General features: G+C 48.8%; 1 protein-coding gene across 1 annotated transcript in view; it reads right to left on the bottom strand.

Annotated features, from left to right (window-relative positions):
• Positions 1 to 426: 426 nt before the first annotated feature.
• Positions 427 to 21,162, bottom strand: part of TGM6 (transglutaminase 6) — a 39,852-nt gene continuing 19,116 nt past the window's right edge. Inside the window, exons 7-13 of the mRNA XM_045445086.1 lie at positions 20,394 to 20,532; positions 18,074 to 18,177; positions 17,754 to 17,996; positions 7,494 to 7,835; positions 4,129 to 4,283; positions 3,722 to 3,855; positions 427 to 2,728 (exon numbers count right to left, since the gene is read on the bottom strand). Coding sequence (XP_045301042.1) covers positions 2,575 to 2,728; positions 3,722 to 3,855; positions 4,129 to 4,283; positions 7,494 to 7,835; positions 17,754 to 17,996; positions 18,074 to 18,177; positions 20,394 to 20,532 — 1,271 coding nt within the window. The 3' untranslated portion in view covers positions 427 to 2,574. The remainder of the gene's footprint in view (positions 2,729 to 3,721; positions 3,856 to 4,128; positions 4,284 to 7,493; positions 7,836 to 17,753; positions 17,997 to 18,073; positions 18,178 to 20,393; positions 20,533 to 21,162) is intronic.

Genomic DNA, 21,162 nt, shown 5'->3' with positions numbered 1-21,162 from the left:
AGAGAGAGAGGGAGACACAGAATCGGAAACAGGCTCCAGGCTCGGAGCCGTCAGCCCAGAGCCTGACGCGGGGCTCGAACTCCCGGACCGCGAGATCGTGACCTGGCTGAAGTCGGACGCCTAACCGACTGCGCCACCCAGGCGCCCCACGGATTCGATTTTTAATCATTAGTTTTGTTACTATTAAAATGTGAGCTGGGGCGCCTGGGTGGCGCAGTCGGTTAGGCGTCCGACTTCAGCCAGGTCACGATCTCGCGGTCCGGGAGTTCGAGCCCCGCGTCAGGCTCTGGGCTGACGGCTCCGAGCCTGGAGCCTGTTTCCGATTCTGTGTCTCCCTCTCTCTCTGCCCCTCCCCCGTTCATGCTCTGTCTCTCTCTGTCCCAAAAATAAATAAAGGTTGAAAAAAAAAAATTTTTTTAAATGTGAGCTTGGATACCACTTCCTCGGGGAGTCTTTCTCTGATGCCACCGTGGGGACAGGTGCCATCCTAGCCCCCACGCCTCGGGGACATGTAATTAGCTTATTTACAGATTTGTTTGCTTGTTTCCTCTTAGGTCTCCTTTTACTTTTCGCACCCTTTAAGGTGCTGTGATTGAATACCTGTGTCCGCCGGCCGGAAAGTCATCGCCCTGGGCAGAGGGACCTTGTACTGTCACTGCTCTGTCCCTGGGTTGGACAGAATGCAGGTGGACGTGGCGACACATTGTCCAGACCTTCCTTCAGTGGACGGCTTGTTGCACCAACTGCTGGGGGTGCTGCCTGCAGATGACCGTCACTGTCAACCCCCTCAGGGATGGCCTCCACTGTCGGGAGCTATCTTGCCCAAAGTCACACCTCTTCGGGGGCCACTCGGCGACGGATGCAGGCATAGGAAGGCCCAGCCATCTTGGCCCAACTTAGGACAACTCTCAAAGGCCATGTTAGCTCCACAGCTGCCCGTGGGGTGGTCCCCAGCTGGCACTGGGCCGGCATCAGCACTCTCTTCCTCTCTCTGCCTATCCTGCTTCGTCCCCCTCCCTTCCACTGTGTTGACCCCCAGGTCATTCCTTACTAAATGTCCTGCACCCTACACTCCAACTCAGAGGGTCAGCCTCCTGGGACATGAAACTTGGTTCAGCCAAGCCTGAGGAAGATGGGCAGTCGGCACTTGCTTCAAGGATGGGGTGTCTGGGGCCACTGGGGGCGGGGCGGAGACCATCTTGGTCTCGCTGCTGACAGGAGCGTCCCTTTTACTAAGAGTGGGAGATCCGCTCTGTTGTACTGAGCCCCCAGTACCCCTTCCTGCTGCTCAATCCTGAGGAAAAGGCTGCCTCTTCTGAACCTCCAGCTGCCCCTCTTACATGGACAGGATGAGCATCCAAAACCTAGGCTTGGAAAGGGGGTCCTCCACGCATCTGGGTTCTCCAAGCTGTCCTGCTGTGTAGACTCGTCAGAGAAATGCCTTCACCGAAGCCTTGGTCACAAGGATCACCCACCCCTCACTGTCTGTGTGTTTGCCTGACGCCCTTTTAGCAAAGACTCACTACATAAATTGTTTCCATGGAAGTCCATATTCAGGAGGTGTCTCACTGCCTGTTTTGGTGTTGTTCAGATGACTTAAATTCCGTGACTAATCGTAATTCTTTTGACTGTCGGGGACATTTCGAGCTGATTTCTCTGACCTGTGCAGTTGTCCTCAGGTCCTGGTGGTCTCTACTCCAGTCCTCGTTCCAGAAATCTCTGTCCTGTTTTGATGCCAAGAACACGGTCGTGTGTAGTAAGCGGCTGGGGGTGTTTTGCAAAGTTAACACTGTTTCCATTTTCAGAAAGTAAATAACCCCTGGGCTGGTGGTAGGAGGCCCCTGATGACCGTGATGGGATCAGATTTGGGGTTTCATCCTCACATGCAATCCGGGCTTGATGGCCTCTCTCCTGCTGTCCGCAGGTGCTGGTCGTGGGTCTTCACTGAGGGAACATCTCCCATTGCTTCAAATCTAATGATTTCCAGAACATGACTTTGGGGGTAACACTTTGGTGGTGTAAATGGCATCCACGCGGACCCCAATTCTGTCTGTAGCTCCCCTATGGCTGTGGACAAGGCTCTGCCCTCTACGTAAAACGGGAGTGTGGAGGGATGTGTGGGTGTCAGCTCTAACACTTTCGGGTTCCTCTTCAACGCTGGGAGGACATTCTTGGATCTGGATCTGGTCAGAGTGTTGAGGACCTGAGATGGAAACAAGGAGAACCTAGGGGTCGGCCAGGGTGATGGTGGGCTGGCAGGGCAGGGGTGGCAGAGCTGGGTGGGCCATGGTCACAGTGATGCTTGATCAGCCTGCCAGCAATGACGGTGATGGATGACGGGGGGAGAGGTTCCCAACATCACCCATCATTGTCCAAAAGTTTAAGGATTGCTGAGTCTAACACCTTGTTTCACAGATGGGGAAACAGGCCCAAGAGAATTGTTCGCAAAGTGGGGCAGAAACCGAAGCAGGACTGGAACCCAGGCCTCCTGGCTCCCACGCAAGAGAGGCAGAGAGGTGGACAGGGAGGGGCCAGGGGCCATCTCCTCCCCTCTCAGCCCCTGGTGGTGGCCAGTCACTTGGCTGTGGCCACGTGGATGATCACAAAGCCTTTGATGTCTGGGAAGTCGGGGCTGACGAGGTCCACCTGCAGCTGCCTTGGGCCGCTCTTGGAAGGGGTGATGTTGAACTGGACCGAGGCCCTCTCCTGAGGCTCCAGGCTGGGCACACTGGGGAAAAGGGATGGGAGAAAGGCAGACTATCAGCCCCCTCTCCTTCTGAACCTGGCCTGCCCTCTCCAGAGCCCTTGGGATCAAGGACACACCTTGAGACTTGACATTTAAGCCTCAGCATAATTTTCCCTTCCACCACTTCTCACCCCTTTCCACCCAACCAGGCTTGTCTCCTCCCTGTGCCCTGAACTTACCTTACACTTCCTCTCTCTGGGCTTTTGTCTGCACTGTTCCTCCCACCTAGGTTGCCCTTTCTATTCCGATCACAACCAAGGGCCAGATCAAGTGTCTCTTCTTCCAGGAGACCCTCCCCGACAATACCAGCCATTGAGACCTCTGACTGGGAAACCCTCCATGCTTCTTGGTACCTGAAAACTTCTCAAGTCAGCATTCAAGGCCCAGCTCAAATATCAGCTCCGCTGCAGCTTTTCCCTGGTTCCACCTCATCCCCAATTAAGGGCTACTCCTGAGTCTCTGGACCCTGGAGATCCATTCCTCTGCACAAATCACACGTATCTTCATTCGAAGGACCACCTGTCTAGGAGAACACTTCTCCAGGCAGAACCCCATCTGTTTGCCTTGGTGTTCCCAAAGTTGACACATGGCTCAGAGAAGAGGTCATTATGATTAAGGATCATGTGAACGAGTGAGTGTGTGGATGCAAGAACGAAGGAGTGGATGGTTGAGAGTAAGTCAACAAGTGCATGAATGAACAGAACATGTGTGAATGAGTGGGGGAAGAAACCAGTCAAGACTGAGTTGAGCAGATAGATGAAGTGAATGAATGAGGGAATGAGTGAGTGGATGAGTTCCACAACTAAGCTAATGACGGAAGGAAGGAAGGAAGGAAAGAAGGATACATAAATGAAGGCTGATGTAGGCTGTGAGCTGGTTCCTGGGAGTCCAGGGTATCTCCCGCACCCCCTCTCTGTTGGTAGCTTCACCATCCTATAAGGAAGGTGGACCTTCCACTCCCAGGCTGATACTTACTCAATGCTGAGCTGTCCCTGGAGAAGGCCACTGCCCTCCACCATCAGCATACAATCCTCCACTGTCTCCAGGAGGGGGTTGACCACCGTCACTTTCACCACAACCGCCACCCCTACCATGGCTGGGCCCAGCACCTGGAGGGATAACACCCATAAGTCATCTTTCTCCTCCTCCACACTCCCCCAGGAAACCTATGGGGCCCGGCTGGGACGCCAGTTGGATCCTGGCATGGGCATTAATCATGGCATCCTCCCACCCCCTTAGTGAACTCCATCATTATCTCCACCCCCCTGCATCCATGCCACCTCTCCACTGTCAGAGCTCATGGCACAACCCCCCGGCCTCTGATGCCCTCCCTCAGCTGTGAACGGGGACTTCCAGGAATGGGGGATGCAGACTGGATTCACCTTGATGGTGATGACATCCTCCAGAGTGATGTCCTTCTCCACCAGGAGCTTCTCTCCTTTGGTGACAAAGCACATCGCAGCCAACAGGATCTTCTTGTCCTCTGTCAGGTCTTCCTTATACTGAGAGTAAGCTATTGTGATTGGGATCTTTTTCTCTGGAAGGGAAAGCAGAGGTGGGAGTTAGGGGTCCAACGTTTTCTTTCAACGGGATCCAGAATGAGGCGGAAGTCTCAATTCCTAGTTATACTCTCTTTGGCCCTTGTCACCAAGCTGGGATGGGCATTATTAGTACCAGTTCACAGATGAAGACACCTGAGGCTCAGAGAGGTTAATTTCTTGTCCAATAGCAGACAGGAAGTAAGTCAAGGAGCCAAGATGAGGTGGGATTCAAATTCAGGCCAGTGGGCTACCTTCACACCACACAATTTCTCCATGAACTCCCAGAGGTGTGTTTAAACTTCCCCTCATCATTCCAGATGGAAATCCCCCAGTCCATTATGTATTCCTCCCATTAGGAATCCACTCCCCGTTTATTGAGCACCTACTATGTGCCAGGTGCAGAGAAGAGAGAGGTCAAAGGTCTGCCTCAAGCTTCCAATCCAGTGAGGAGGCCAACTTCTTTGAAGCTTCTCCAGATCCTCCCTTGCCATGAAGGCCCATCCTAGTCAGCCCCACCAGGGGTGGAAAGCCTTCACGGACACCCCACTCAAGTGATCTCATGCCCTCTGCCTTCTGAGCTCCCATGGTCCTGGGACCCTCACCAGCCACAGACACCCTGCCTATGCATTTCCTTCTTTCGAGCAAGGCCACAGCTGATTGCCAGTCGTATTTGGATTTTTTGGACCACCATATGTTTTTTCTTTTAGGTACGATGTGTTCTTTCCAACTTGCTCTAGGTCCTACCACCTCCCACTGCTCTTCCTGTAATCCTGTTTCCTTCTTGTCCCTGAAGTCATCTGAGTTTTCAACGTGTGGATTTGGGTCCTTAAAGGATTTGAACTTGGTTCACTCCATGCTCCCCCAGAGCACATGTGCATACAGTAGATGCTTCCTGAATGCCCAGATGCTGATCCATTTATCAAAATTCTACATTGTTTTATGGATTTCCTTAGTCCAGTAGGCCATTACTAAGACTCCTTACTACAATCACAGCAATAATTAATAATGGGAAAAGCTGACTTTTACTAACTTCGCTGCTGGGCCCTGGGGATCCAGCATATTCGTCAGCTAATTCATTCCGTCCGTACAACAATTCCATGAGCAAGTATTATTATCCCCAACTTCTAATAATATCAATAACACTGTCAGTCCCTGCAAAAAATCACACGTTCCTTAGGTTGTAAGAACTATGCCAAATGCCTGATACATTTTACATCATTCACTCCTTGTGTGGTGGGAGATGGGTGGTTCTCAAAGTGTGGTCCTGGGCCCAGGGGCACTGGCATCATCTGGGAGCTTGTTAGAAATGCAAATTCGGGGGCGCCTGGGTGGCGCAGTCGGTTAAGCGTCCGACTTCAGCCAGGTCACGATCTCGCGGTCCGTGAGTTCGAGCCCCGCGTCAGGCTCTGGGCTGATGGCTCAGAGCCTGGAGCCTGTTTCCGATTCTGTGTCTCCCTCTCTCTCTGCCCCTCCCCCATTCATATTCTGTCTCTCTCTGTCCCAAAAATAAATAAACGTTGAAAAAAAAATTTTTTTTATAAAAAAAAAAGAAATGCAAATTCGGGGGGCGCCTGGGTGGCTCAGTCGGTTGAGCAGCCAACTTCAGCTCAGGTCACGATCTCGCGGTCCGTGAGTTCGAGCCCCGCGTCAGGCTCTGTGCTGACAGCTCGGAGCCTGGAGCCTGCTTCGGATTCTGTGTCTCCCTCTCTCTCTGTCCCTCTCCCGCTCACGCTCTGTCTGTCTCTCTCAAAAATAAATAAACATTAAAAATAAAAATAAAAATAAAAGAAATGCAAATTCTAAGGCTCCGCAACAAAATATTAGTGACTTGAATCCCGCAACGTATACACAGAACTATCTATTTATTTCAAGATTATGCATCTATTAAAATGATGCGAATGAAGAGCTTATAAAAATATTTAAAGAACAATGTGATGTGGAAAGAGTGGAAAGATGTGGAAAGAACAATGTGATGTGGAAAGCACTAATGAACATTAAGCATGCACAGTTTAATTAGAGCTGTTTCGCAAAAGGCAAGAGGAATTAAAAATATGGAAGGAAAACATGGTAACAATTTGTAGGTGGGTGGCAGGATCACGGGTGACCTTTCTTTGTGCTCTCGAAAACCTTAATGAATATATACTACTTTTTTTTTTTAATATTTATTTATTTTTGAGACAGAGAGAGACAGAGCATGAACAGGGGAGGGTCAGAGAGAGGGAGACACAGAATCTGAAGCAGGCTCCAGGCTCTGAGCTGTCAGCACAGAGCCCGACGCGGGGCTCGAACTCATGGACCGTGAGATCATGACCTGAGCTGAAGTCGGATGCTCAACCAACAGAGCCACCCGGGCGCCCCTAGTATATACTACTTTTAATATGAAAAAAAAAAAAAAAAAGAAAACCCAGGAGAAAGTGTCTGTTAATATTTCCTTATGCAGTGTTATTGTGTGACTTGGGTTTCATGAAAAACAAAAAGCAAAAACGTGAAAAGGTGTGTGACATCTCCTCTACGTGTTTTCACTCAGTCAAAACACACAAGCTTCCCCAGAAACGGGCCCAGGGGAGCAGTTTCTTTGTTTAATTGAATCCTGAGAGTTCAGAATGTCATGTTGAGGGAGGAGAGGGAGAGGGGTGGGGGAAGGAGAGGGTAGAGGGGGAGGGGTGAGAGAGGGGGAGAGGGAGGGGGAAGAGCAGGAGGGGAGGGAAGGGAGGAGTGAGGACAGAGAAGGGTTGTAGGGATGCTGGCTCATGTGTGCAGAATTCTCGGGACAGACCCTTGCACCTGCGACCACGTGGCAGCCATTTCTTACTGGTCCACGCCTCTCACACAGGACTCTTGTAGCCAGACGGGCTCTAGAATAAGTTGGATGTTAGGTAACACGGGGCCTATGTCATGAAACGCTCCCAGCAGGTATTTACTCGGGGTGTCAATATTCACACGAACTGCGATCCCCTCTTCTTCATACGTTTGTCACCAGACGGTCAGGGGCTTTTATTATTAGTCCCCTTACTTAGCCCCTCTGAGCTCAGTTTTCTCACCCGCCAAGTGGGGACGAGAGGCAGGCACTGAATAAATGGCCAGAAGCATGCCCATGTTTCCTGGGAATGGAGCAGGATGCTGGGAAGTCCCGCCCCGTCCCCCCAACTCCCGCCCCGGTCCCCCCAGTAAGGGGTTCCCACCAAGGGGAGCGGCGGCCTTCCTACCTTCTTCGGGCCCCAGCCGCACCGTATGGGATTCGTGCAGGATCTCCGCCACCGGCCTGCGGGTGTAGAGAATGGTGGCGCCGCTCAGGTTGACTCGGACCCTCTGGGCCCGGGAGGTGAGGTTGGCCAAGCACAGGGCCAGTCTCAGGTCGTGGCCCAGCATGGGCGGCTCCAGCATCTTGAACTTGCCGGTGATGCTGGGCTTGGTGGCGGGCTCCAGGAGGTCCTCCCGCCAAAGACCACGGCCGCCGGCCCTGCGGACCCGGCTCCTCCTCCCGGAGGCTTCCACACCGAACAGCTTCCTCACGGCCTTGCGGTACACCTGCCTCTCCTTCCGGGATCCTGCAGGCATCGTGCAAGGTGAGGCGGGAACCCCTCTCCTCCTCCCCCCCCCCCGTCCCCCCCCCCCCCCCCCCCCCCCCCCCCCCGTCCCGGGGCCCCCGGGGCCCTCCCTGCCCATTTCCCTTCCTCTCCAGACAAAGCCACCGTTTACAGACTGACAGCCCAGGAGCCAGAGGCACACCTCAGCCAGGTGCCCTGTGTTCGGTTCTGGGACCATTTGAATACGTTTCAAGTCAGTCGCCAACTTCAGATCGGGAAATTTCGCACTAAAGTGCAGGTTCGCGGCTTCCCTGACAACTGGGTCGGAAGACTCGTGACGCGGATAAGCTGACGCTTTTGTACACTTGCTATGATGTGCCGGGTTCTACAGTTCTAGATGCTGTATTCTCCCCGAGGAGGTTGGTACTGCTATCATCCCTGTTTCATAGGTAAGGAGATATATATGTATGTGTATACACACACACATATATATACACACATAAATATATATAAACATATATATTTATTTATTATTTACTTATAGTATTTTATTTTATTATTATTATTTATTTTTATTCATTAGTATATTATTTTATATTTTATAGGTAAGGATATATATATGTGTGTATATATATAGTGTATATATATATACACACATATATATATGTTTATTTGTTCATTTATTTATTATTTACTTGTATTATTTTTATTTTATTGTTATTTATTTTTATTCATTATTATATTATTTTATATTTTATAGGTAAGGATATATATATGTGTATATATACACACATATATATGTGTATATATATATATATGTACACATATATATGTGTATATATATATATGTATTCATTTTATTCATTTATTCATTATTATATTATTTTATATTTCATAGGTAAGGATATATATACGTATGTATGTATATGCATGTATGTATATGTACATATATGTATGTGTGTGTATATACACACATATATATGTTTATTTGTTCATTTATTTATTATTTACTTATTATTTTTATTTTATTGTTATTATTTATTTTTATTCATTATTATATTTTATATTTTATAGGTAAGGATATATATATGTGTATATGCACACATATATATATGTGTGTATATATATGTGTGTATATATATATACACACACACATATATATGTTTATTTGTTCATTTATTTATTATTTACTTGTATTATTTTTATTTTATTGTTATTATTTATTTTTATTCATTATTATATTATTTTATATTTTATAGGTAAAGATATATATATGTGTATATACACACATATATATATGTGTATATACATATGTATTCATTTTATTCATTTATTCATTATATTATTTTATATTTTATAGGTAAGGATATATATATATGTGTATATACACACATATATATGTGTATATATATGTGTGTATATATATACACACGCACATATATATGTTTATTTGTTCGTTTATTTATTATTTACTTATATTATTTTTATTTTATTGTTATTATTTATTTTTATTCATTATTATATTATTTTATATTTTATAGGTAAGGATATATATACGTATGTATGTATATGTATGTATGTATGTATATGTACATATATGTATGTGTGTGTGTATATACACATATGTGTGTGAATATAATATAATATAATATAATATAATATAATATAATATAACAGTCTACAGGTGGGTAATGGCTGCCCCCACCCCCCCTCCCCAGTGGGGATGTACTTTGGGGTTCTCCACGGTCCCACCTGTAATCCCCACTGGCCTGATGCACTCTCGGTGCTGTCTACAAGGCGACGGGCAAGGTCAGGACCCCTGATCTCCCACCTGCCCTGTTGCTAGCACGGACTTGTCTTTTGACCTCCAGACCAATACGTCCAACTGGAGCCCTCCCGTCTCCACTGCATGATGGCCCACAGGTGCCCCAAACCCAACCGAACCTGCCATCTTCTTTCTGCCCAGTGGCATTCCCCCAGTGGACAAGCCAGAAACTGGCCGCGTCCTTGGCTCTTCCCAGACCTTCCCCTCCCACAGTGGATCAGTCACCCAGTCCTGCGGAACACCCTCATGGATCTCTAGAATCTGCCGTCTTTTCTCCTCACACCCCCATATACATGGCCTCACCAGGGGTGCCTGGATGGCTCAGTCGTTTGAGCAGCAGACTTCAGCTCAGGTCATGATCTCGCAGTTCAGGAGTCCGAGCTCCACGATGTGCTCTGTGCTGACAGCAGAGAGCCCACTTTGGATCCTCTGTCTCCCCGTCTCTCTGCCCCTCCCCCGCTCGTTCTCTCTCCCTCTCTCTCTCAAAATAATTAAACTCAAGATTGCCTCACCATGGGGCCAGTTTGCCAGCAGATGCTGTGGACTTGTATTGCGATTATTATTACTTAGCCCTTCCTAGCCTCAGTGTTCCCATCTGTAAAGTGGAGGCAAGAGGCTCACAGGCAAGGCACAGAGCGCTGTGTTCCAGAATGTTCCCTCCCTTCCTGGGAATGTAGGCTCCACCCTGACTCCAGTCCTTTTGCCGCCCTGAGCACCCCCAAATCCGGCTTCGATGGCTCCACTTCCCCACTTGAAAGAAACCTGTGGTGTGTGGTCTCCCACCATGCTTCCTCCCAAGCAACTTCTTCCAAGTGCCTTGATCCTATGTGACCTCCGCTTGAAGGGACCCATGTGGATCCAAAGGTTCTTTAACATCTCATGTTTCAATATTGAAACGTGTGTGAATGTTGCACTCTACCCTGTAATATAGTCCCAATATATTTTTTACTATAAAATGTTTCATTTCCCTGCCAAAGATTCTAATGTCACTTTCTCAGGGAGGCCTTCTCTGCCACTCGAGAACAGCCGTCCTCAGAGATAATTCCGTCAACTTCAAAATTCACCCATTTAAAGAATACAATTCAATGCTTTCAGTATGTTCACAGAGTCCTCCACTTATCCCCACAATCTAATTTTAGGACATTTCATCACCTCAAAGAGAAACTCCGTAACCATTAGTGGGGGCTCCCAACTCTGCCCCCATTGAGCCCAGTCCTAGGCAACTGCTAGTCTGATTTCTAATGTACCTATTCTGGACAGTTCACATAAAGGGAGCCATACAATGTGTGCTCTTTTGGGACTGGCTTCCAGAAAAAATTTTTTTAATGTTTATTTATTTTTGAGAGAGAGACAGAGTGTGAGTGGGGGAGGGGCAGAGAGAGAAGGAGACACAGAATCTGAAGGAGGTTCCGGTCTCTGAGCTGTCAGCACAGAGCCCGACACGGGGCTCAAACCCACAAACTGTGGGGTCAGGACGTGAGCCGAAGTCAGACAGCCGACTGGGCCACCCAGGTGTCCCTGTGACTGGCTTTTTAAACATAACGTAATGTTTTCCAAGTTCGCCCATGTCGTTGCGTGTATCAGTACTTGGTTCCTTTTCATTGCTGAATAATATTCCGTTGTATGGATATACCACATTTTGTTTATCCATTGATGGATATTTGGGTTGTTTCCACTCTTTAGCTATTTTGAATAATGTTGCTATGAATGTTCACGTCCAGGTTTTTTGTGTGGATGTTTGTTTTCATGTCTCTTGGGTATGTACCTAGAAGCGCATCTGCTGGGAACGGCAACTCTGCGTTTAACATTTTGAGGAACTGTCAAACCATTTTCCAAGGTGGTTGCACCATTGTACGTCCCCACCAGCAATGTACGAGTGGCTCACTTTTCCATAAGCTCACCGACACTTATTGTCTATTTTTGATAATTGCGGTCCTAGTGGGTATGAAATGGTACGTTGTGGTTTTGGTTTGCATTTCCCTAGTGACTAATGACGTCAAGCATCTTTTCATGTGCTTATTGGCCATTTGTATATCATCCTTGGAGAAACATCTATTCAAATCCTTTGCCCATTTTCAAAAAATTGGATTATTTGTTCTTTTATTATTGAGTTGTAAGAGTTCTTTATATATTCCAGATATAGGTACCCTTATTGGGCACATGATTTGCAAATATTTTCTCCTCTTCTCTGGGCTATCTTTCCATTTTTTGGAAAAGTATAATTTGTAGCACATGTTTTTAATTTTGATGAAGTCCCATTTATCATTTGTTTCTGTTGTCACTTGTGCTCTTGATGTCTTAACGGAAAAGGCTTTGTTTACCCCAAGATCATGAAGATTAACTCATGTTTTCCTTTAAAAGCTTATACTTTCAGGGACGCCTGAGTGGCTCAGTCAGTTAAGCGTCCGACTTTGGCTCAGGTCATGATCTCACGGCTCGTGAGTTCAAGCCCTGCATCGGGTTCTGTGCCGACAGCTCAGAGCCTGGAGCCTGCTTCGGATTCTGTGTCTCCCTCGCTGTCTGCCCATTCCCCGGTCAAGCTCTGTCTGTCTGTCTGTCTTTCTCTCAAAAATAAATAAACATTAAAAAAAAAAGTTTATACTTTTAGCTCTTACATGTAGGTCTGCGATCCATTTGAGTTCATTTTCAAGTATGGTGTGATGCCAGAGGCCAACTTTACTTGTATTTGCATGTGGATAATCAGTGGTCCCAGCATCCTTTGTTGCAGATTGATCTTACTCTTTCCCCCCTGAATTGTCACGGCACCCTTGTCCAAATCAACTGAGCATAATTTTTAAGGTTTATTTCTGGACTCTCAGTTCTGCTCCATTGATCCATATGTTCATTTTTATGCCAGAACCATACTGTCTGAGTGATCGTATATGTACAGTAAGTTTTGAATTTGGGAAGTGTGAGCCTTCCAACTTTGTTTTTCTTTTTCAATTGTTTTGGCTATTTTGGGTCCTTTGCATTCGCAAATGAATTTTAGGATCAGCTTGTCAGATTTGGGGAAAAAAAACCCAACAAAACTCACCTGGAACTTTGATCGGGATTACACGGAGTCTGTAGGTCAGTTTTGGGTCATTGCCATTTTTCATGCCATAAAAATGAGAGGTCTTTCCATTTATTTAGGTCTTTGATGTCTTTCAACAGTGTTTTGTAGTTTTCAGCATCTCAACTTTGCTCTTTTTTTGTTAAATTTACTCCTAAGTATTTTGGTCTTTTTGATGCTATTGTAAATGGATCTGTTTTCTTCCTTTCACTTTCAGATTATACAGTGTTAGTGTCCAGAAATACAATTAATTTTTGTAAATTGATATTGTATTCCACAATCCTGCTGAACTTAGTTTTTGGTTCTTAGAGCTTTTTACTGGATACCTTAGGATTTTATATATACAAGATCACGCCATGTGCAAATAGAGGTCGTTTTACTTCTTCCTTTCCAATCTGGAAATGCCTCTCTTTCTTTTTCTTTCCCCTCTCTCCTTTCCTTCCTTCCTCCTTCCTTCCTTCCCTCCCTCCCTTCCTCCCTCGCTCCCTTCCGCCCGCCCTCCCTCCCTTCCTTTCTTCCTTCCTTCTTTTTATTTTTTAAAACTGTGGTGAATTACATATAACATAAAATTTACCATCTTAGTAAGAGGACACTTCAGTGGCATTAAGTACATTCCTCTCATTGTGCAATCATCACGACCATCCATCTGCATAACTCTTTTCATCTCGCAAAACAGAAACCCTGTATCTATTAAATAATGAAACTCCTCATTCCCTCCTCTGCCCAGCCCCTGGCAACTACTATTCTATTCTCTGTCTTTATGAATTCGACTACTCTAAGTGCCTCATAGGAGCAGAGTCACAGTATTTGTCGGTTCGTTTGGGACGGGCTCATTTCACTTAGCGTCATGTCTTTGAAGTTCACCCATGTTGTAGCACGTGTCAGAAATACCTTCCTTTTAAAGGCTCAATAATATTGCATTGTATGTAAGTACCACCTTTGGTTTAGGCATTCAGCTGTCAACAGACATTGGGGTTGCTTGTACCTTTTGGCCCCTGTGAATAACACTGCTACGAACGTGAGTGAAATATCTCTTTGAGTTCCTGCTTTCCCTTCTTTTGGGTACCTACCCAGAAGTGGAATTGCTGGGTCATATGATGACTCTATTTTACATCATAAACTTAATGTTATAAAGAACCTCCCTACTATTTTCCCACAGGAAATGGAATCCACAAGTACGGCGTGAGCTATGTTTTTTTTTATAGATGGCTTTTTATCAGGCTCAGAAATTCGCTTCTGTTCTTAATTTGTCGAGTGGTTTCATCACAAAGCGCTGCTGGATTTTGTCAAATACCTTTTCTGATTATATTGAGATGATCATGTAGCCTTCATCCTTTTTCTTCTTTCTATTGATATGGCGTATTTTATTAATTCATTTTCAAGGCGAAAACCACCCTGTATTTCTGGGATAAATCCTACTTGGTTGTGACATGTAATCCTTTTTATAATGTTGCTGGATTCAGTTTATTAGCATTTTTGTTGATGAGTTTTGCTTCTACATTCTTAAGGAGTATTATCTCTAGTTTTCTTGTGATGTCATCATCTGGTTTTGCTATCAGGATGAATGAATTGGGAAGTGTTCACTCCTCTTCTATTTTTTTTTTCGAAAAACGTTTGAAGCATTGATATTTATGCTTTCAGTGTTTGCTAGAATTCACCAGTGACATCATCTGGACCTGGTCTTTTCTTTGTAGGAGGTTCTGGGTTACTAATTCAGTCGCTTTGCTTGTTACACACCCATTCAGAACTTCTATTTCTTCTTGAGGCGGTTTTGGCGATTCCTGGAGGAATTTGTCCATTTTATCTAAAGTCGCCTAATATGTGAGGACAGTCAGTGTGTTATTTGCACGTATGGTTTCCTTGGCTTGAAGGGCTTGCTCTCTCGTGGCTCAGCATCTGGGCTGGCTCGGGGGTACGAGCAAAGCACACTACATCCAGGAGCTCTGAATCTTTGTGCCCTATTGTGTGTGTCCTGCTTCAGTAGACAGAGCGAGCAGACGGGCCCGAGTCCCTGGCGTCCCACCTCCAGAATGGGCTGCCCAAGCCCATGGCTTGGATGAACAGGCTACCTACAGGGAGTCTGGAATCAGGAGGCAGAATGCTTTCCCAGCCCTTCGTCTCCTGGTTAAGTCTTGTGGCCTTCAGCCTCTCTTCCCCTGGAATGCCTTTCCGGACACTTCCCCCTCTGGCTGAGTCAGGACTCCCTCCTCTGTGCTCCTTCAGCCTTCTGGCCTCCCCACCACAGTGCTGACCACCCTGTGCTGTCCTCACACTATCGGCTCACCGCGTAGCGAGTTCTCTGGGCTCTTCTCTTTGTTTCCTGCCTCTGAATTATGCCCGGCAGTCAGGAGGCACTCTCTTTCCAGCACACAGGAAAGAGCTTAGCGGGTATACAGAATATTGTGGGTACTCATGGAAGGGAGGGGCAGTCTAGCCCCGGGGGGGGGGGCGGGGAGAGAGAGTCAGAGGTCCTGAGATTAGACATCTCGTTAGAATCCCCGCTCTTTTGAGGCTTGGGCCACTTGGGGAAGTGACTTCACCAAGCTGTGCCTCAGTTTGAGTATCTGTAAAATGGCATTTTTATGAATATTAAATAAGATAGTACATGGGCACCGGTTACCACCATGCGTCACACGTTTCAGACGCTCTTGGTGTGATTATTATTATTATTATCAGCCTAGACGTGAAGCCACTTGACCCACCATAGGCGGTCGATCAGTAGTAGATGCGATAAGACAGTGGCCAGAAGATGTACCCCAAGAGCGTGGGCTCTGGAGCCGGACTCCCCGTTTGCTAGCCACGCCCCTTGGCGGAATCCACTTCCTTAACTGTGCCAGCGTCTACCCTACAAGCTCACGCGAGTGCTTTACAAGCACTTGTTAAATACAATAACTAAATAACATGTGAAGACGGCCAGGCCCTGGCAGGCGCTCAGTGATGGTGACCGCTGTCACCTGTTACATGATGGCGATGTGTCCCGTGGCCATGGTGAGAGTTTAGGACAAAAGACTTCCAAGACTCCGTGCCCTAAGCTCCCGATGCTCCCAGCGGAGGGGACCAGACATCAACCTGCAGAGCTCAACGAGAGAGGCGCCAGTTCAGAGGAGGCCTCGCCACCTCCCGCCCCGTCCACAGCACCCTGAGACAGCAGGAAGGGGCCTGCGGGGACGGAGGTCATCAAGACCGAAGGAAGTACCCCGCTCCTAGGGAAGGGACCGACAGAACATCGGTGTGCGTGAGGACGCAGGGGTGTTTACAAGAATCGGTGTGAGGGTTTGGGGGTGCTGGCTGGGAAAGATCGGGGTTGACTACAGGAAGGGGAAGCTGGCACTGCGTCCCCACGGGAGAGGTGTGCGGATCCTGTGTTGCTGACCGAACAAGCAGCGGAGAACTGACGGGCCTTGGCAGGGGGAGGATGGCGTGCCAAGGCCTCTCTCTCACCCGCCTTTGAGTAAAGGCCCTGCAGAACCTGCGGTCAAAAGCCACCGTGCAGCAGAGGGAAGCCGTGTGACTACCAGTGTGGTCGGGGGGCATCTGCTAAAAGTGGGGGCCAAATGTCTCCAGAGATCGGCAGTGCTGGTGGGGGAGGGTAGGGCCCGGAAGCGGGTCCCGATGGCCCAGGTTGTCCTGGAGCCACCACCTGTCCTCAAGCAGAGAGAGTGAAGGGGGGGGGGGGGGCGGGCAGGGCACACTCACCCAGGGGCAGGGAATCCTTGCCTGCCCAGTGCAAAGACATCCTCCTCCTCCCCTCCTCCTCCTCCCCCTCGGCCTAACACTCTAGAAGGCCCACACTGTGTTCTCAACATCAGCTGTGCGGCGGGATCACCTCAAGAGCTTTAAAAAGTCCTGGTGCCTGGGCCACACCCTCTGGGCGCTGTGATTCCTTTGGGCAGGGCACACGAAGTCTGGGCTGCAGCGATAGACTAGAAATAGCCATAATACTTTCATTGTAACTCCTACCACCAAAAGGTGGAGTCTGCTCCCCTCGGCCTGGAGCTGGGGCGGCCTTGAGAACGGCTTTGACCAACAGAATGCGGCAGAAGTGGCAAATGCAAATTCTGAGCGAGGCCTCTAGAGACCTCGCAGCCTTCATTCTCCCCCTCTGGGAATCCCGCCCCTTCGTGAACGAGCCAGGGTTGGCCTATTGGGCCAGGAGAGGCCACGGCGGGCGGGGGAGGCAAGACCAGGCTGTCCAGCGGACCCATCCAATGCCCCAGACACAGCAAGATCCCAGCCGACTCCACAGGGAGCAGGTGCACCATCCAGCCGAGCACAGCCCAGATTGCCGAGCTCCGGAATCCTGCTCAAACAAGGAGCTGTTTCATCTACACAACGAACCACAGCGCCCTCGGTGATTCCAGTGTGCGACTAGAGCTGCAGACCGCTATGCTGGGGAGTGGACAAGGGAGGGGTGCGGTGCAGGCGTCCAGAGAGCCCAGTGCCCCCTCCTGCAGAGCAGCCTCCCCGGGGGAAACTGGCTTGCACTCAGGGGAGCGGAGAGAGACAGACCCGCTCGTTATTCAAATCACATTGTTTTAATAAGCAGAATTGGCGGGCCATATTTGGATCGGATCATGGCATTGGTAACAGACCTGTTATCCCACGGGAAAGAGTGACCGGAAGCGTGTATAGCTGGAGTTGGCTATTAAGAAAATACGCCTGTTGTGTTCTTGTACCCCGACGAGCACAGGCTCTTCAAGAAACCAGTAACCAGCAATCTGTGAATTTCTAGAATTCACTAGAATTCTTGGCAGATGGCAAACTGAAGCTGCTATCATTACTATTATTATTTTAAACTATGCCTGGCGCTGTGTAGCCCACGTGTTCAATAAATAATACCTGCTACTATCATCACTATTATTAGTATTTATGATCATGGGGGAATATACCTAACACAGTGCCTGGCAGAGTAAGTGGTCAATGAAATGTAGCTTTTATTATTAGATGTGGGAAACCTTCTACTTCTACACGGAGGAAGCTGTTAATAGAAGCTAAAGGCACTCGGCTCAACGCACAGACACGGCGCCGAATAAAGCTCTCGAGGCTGCCATACTGTCCTTACCTTCCGGATACTTGTAGAAGCTCGTGATGTCCACACGGGAGTCGCTGCCCACGGCCTTGGTGCTAATGCACCTCCCGATCTTCTTTGTGTCCGAGTACACCCGCTCCCGGCTCTCATCCTCGTGCCACAGCCAGGTGACGTAGTCCGCATTGACCTCCGCAAACACAAAGGGGCCGTCGTGGGCCAGGTGCACATCCCCCTCGCGGATGGCAGTGACCGAGGCTGGGCCGCACCGGAACACGCCTGGGCAGGAGGGATGAGTGTGAGCGGAATGGATGAGGCAAAGCGGGGGTCTGGGACCCACCCGGCCGAGCCCCTACCTTCGCTCTCCTCCTGGGGGGTGGCGTCCAGAACCTGCCAGCCATTGTAAGAGGGGCCCAGGTCCTGACGGGCAAACCAACTCTCATTCCAGACATGGAAATTCCTGCCACAGAGAGAGGATGGGGCAGGGTGGCCTTCAGTGAGACAGAGGCCCATAGGATGGCAAGTTTCTCCTGTGAGCCAGGCCCTGGGCCCAAACTCCGCAGTACTGTGGCTGAATCTTATGAAACATTCAGTGTACCATGTTGATGAACAGTTCTATATACGATCTGTATGTATAAATGTATGTATGTGTGTATATATGCATGTATATATATATTCCATTTGTAAGTATATGTATGTATGTACGTAGATGTATATATATGTGTGTGCGTATACATATATATATATATATGACGTATATATATATATGAAACTGTTGTTCAAGGTATCAGAAATACAATCGCAGACAACACAGAAGATCTTGCCCTCATGCAGCTTATGTTCTAACAAAGGAGAAGGAGGGGGAGGCACCAAAAATAAGGAAGCAGCTATAAATAAAACAAATACAAGTAGCAATAAATACTGTGAAGAAAGAGAGAGACCTGAGTAGAGAGTAACTGCTGGAGACCTGCTCTAGGAAAATGACGTCTAAGGTGAGGCTTAAATGAGAAAGGCTTAGCCGTCCGAAGAGTGAAGGGAACAGTGTTCCAGGGAGAAGGAACAGCATGTGCAAAGACTCTGAGACCAGAAAAGGCGTTGTGTATTCAAGGAACAGAAAGTATGTAAGTATGGGGTACCTGGGTGGCTCAGCTGGCTCAGCGTCTGACTCTTGATTTTGGTGTCATGGTCCCCGGGTCATGGGATCGAGCCCCGCATCGGGCTCTGTGCTGAGCGTGCAGCCTGCTTAAGATTCTCTCTGTCCCTCTGCCCCTCTCCCCCACTCACACTCTCTCTAAAAAAAAAACAAACACAAAAAAACACAAAAACCAACCAACCAACCCCCCCCCCCAAAAAAAAACCCCAAAACAAAAAAACCCCAAGAAGGTATGTATCTCTAGGCTACAGCCAGCATGAGGGGCAGGTAGGGTTCAGATTACGCAGAGCTCTGTAGGTCTTGGTAAGGAGTTCAGACTTTAAGTTTCCCGTGTCAAAGATGGGACTATGAGACCAGCAAAGCAAAGTGACATCATTTGCCCAAGGTCACGCAGCAAGGAAGCAGGAGGGAGAAACCCCGGGTTGCCTGTCTTGGCATCTTTAGAGCTGACCTCAGCATTCCTCTTAAGGAGGTAGTGATCTTCGAGAGAATATCTGAATAGGCATTTGGGGGCAGACTGATAACCTGTGAATTGACAGGGGCCCCGGCACCAAAAGGTCCATTCTGTGTGAAGAAAAACTTGTTGTTGTTGTTGTTGGTGGTGGTGGTGGTGGTTCTCCTGCAGGGAGAGGGGATGAGGGGAGCCAACAGGAGAAGGAAAGGGGAGAAGGGAGGCAGAGAGAAAGAATGAGGGCAGAGACCTCGAGAGTGTGCATGTGGGGGAGGGGCGGAGAGCGAGAATCCCAAGTAGTCTCCATATGCCCACTGCAGACACAGTTCCACGCCATCAGGGTGGGACCTGACTCGGGGCTCAGTCTCCTGAAGTGTGAGATCATGACCTGAGCCAAAATCGGGAGTCGGAGGCTTGACCTACTGAGCCACCCAGGGCCCCCCCCGCCCGCCGCCGCCCAATTTTATTTTAAAACTGCGAAATGCACGAGCAAGATGAACAGTATTACACTCTGGTGCCGATACTAAGTGGGTAAAAGGCGGGGCAGTGAGAAGACTGAGCGTGTATGTTCTTGTGTCTGTAGAGCCTCCCTCTGAAGAGACGCGGGAAGCGAGTCGCCATGTTGGCTCCGTGAGGAGGACGGGAGGCTGGACCCTGGCGGGTGGCCCATTTTGTACAGTTTGAGCGTGAATGCACATGCGTGTATTTCCTATTTAAAACATTAAATTAAAATGAATTGTTCAAAGCTCTCGGGGAAGAGTCTTGTCGCAGCTGAGGAGGGAGGTTGCCTCCCACCTGCGACACACACATGGCACGCAGGCAGCTGACAGAGGCAGGGGCGTGACACAGGGGCCAGGACGCAGAGGGAATCTCGGTCCTCATTCCCAAGTCACAGGAATCTAGGGGAAGGCTCAGAGTCCCCTGGATGGGGAACCAGGGTTCAAGGCACTCAGATCTTGAGTCCCCCCCTTTGGCCTCTGGGTCACCCCTGAAGGTGCCTCTCCTTCCTGCCGACAGGGTCAGGGAGCCCTCGGGCTGGGCTGGGTTGGGGACCCAGGGGACGAGGACCCACCACATGCTGTCTTCTGTCAGGTCCTCCAGGGTCCGCCCGAAGGAGTCCACGTATTTGTCCACGCTCAGGTTCCTGTCCGTGTCATGGGCCGAGTTAAAGTTGGACACGACCCGGGTCGCGATCCCCAGGCACCTGAGGACTGAAAAGCAGGAGGCTGGCGAGGTGCCCCCAGCAGGCAGTAGGCCTCATCTCTTCCACAGCCCCTCCCGTGTCTGTCTGTCTGTCTGTCTGCTTTTCCTGCTTCCGCCCTTGGAAGCGCCTCCTTCCCTGTAGAACCTCTCAGGGGACTTCCGAAGACACTAGGCCACCCCCATTTGAATCGCGGGCTCTGAGGCCAGTGGGAACTTGGAAGTCATATGATAACCATGTAATTGCCAGTTCGGGTTTGAGGGGACTGGAGGCCTGGGGCGGGGGAGCACAGGACTTGCTCAAAGGCACTCAAAGAGCTCGAGACAGGAGCCGGGCCTCCTTCAGCAAAATAAAAGATCAAAAGTTACATAAACGAACTATCTGGTTTCTCTCATCGTTAGCCAGACTTCTACTTCCCCATCACCAATTAAAAAACACTTGGGGATGGGGCGCCTGGGTGGCTCAGTCGGTTAAGCGGCCGACGTCGGCTCAGGTCATGATCTCACGGTCCGTGAGTTCGAGCCCCCCGTCGGGCTCTATGCTGACAGATCAGAGCCTGGAGCCTGTTTCAGATTCTGTGTCTCCCTCTCTCTGACCCTCCCCTGTTCATGCTCTGTCTCTCTCTGTCTCAAAAATAAAT

This window comes from Leopardus geoffroyi, chromosome A3 (genome assembly GCF_018350155.1).
Source record: "Leopardus geoffroyi isolate Oge1 chromosome A3, O.geoffroyi_Oge1_pat1.0, whole genome shotgun sequence".
Classification (NCBI taxonomy): domain Eukaryota; kingdom Metazoa; phylum Chordata; class Mammalia; order Carnivora; family Felidae; genus Leopardus; species Leopardus geoffroyi.
The sequence above is the reverse complement of the archived record's forward strand: the minus strand, read 5'-3'. Positions and strand labels throughout refer to the sequence as shown.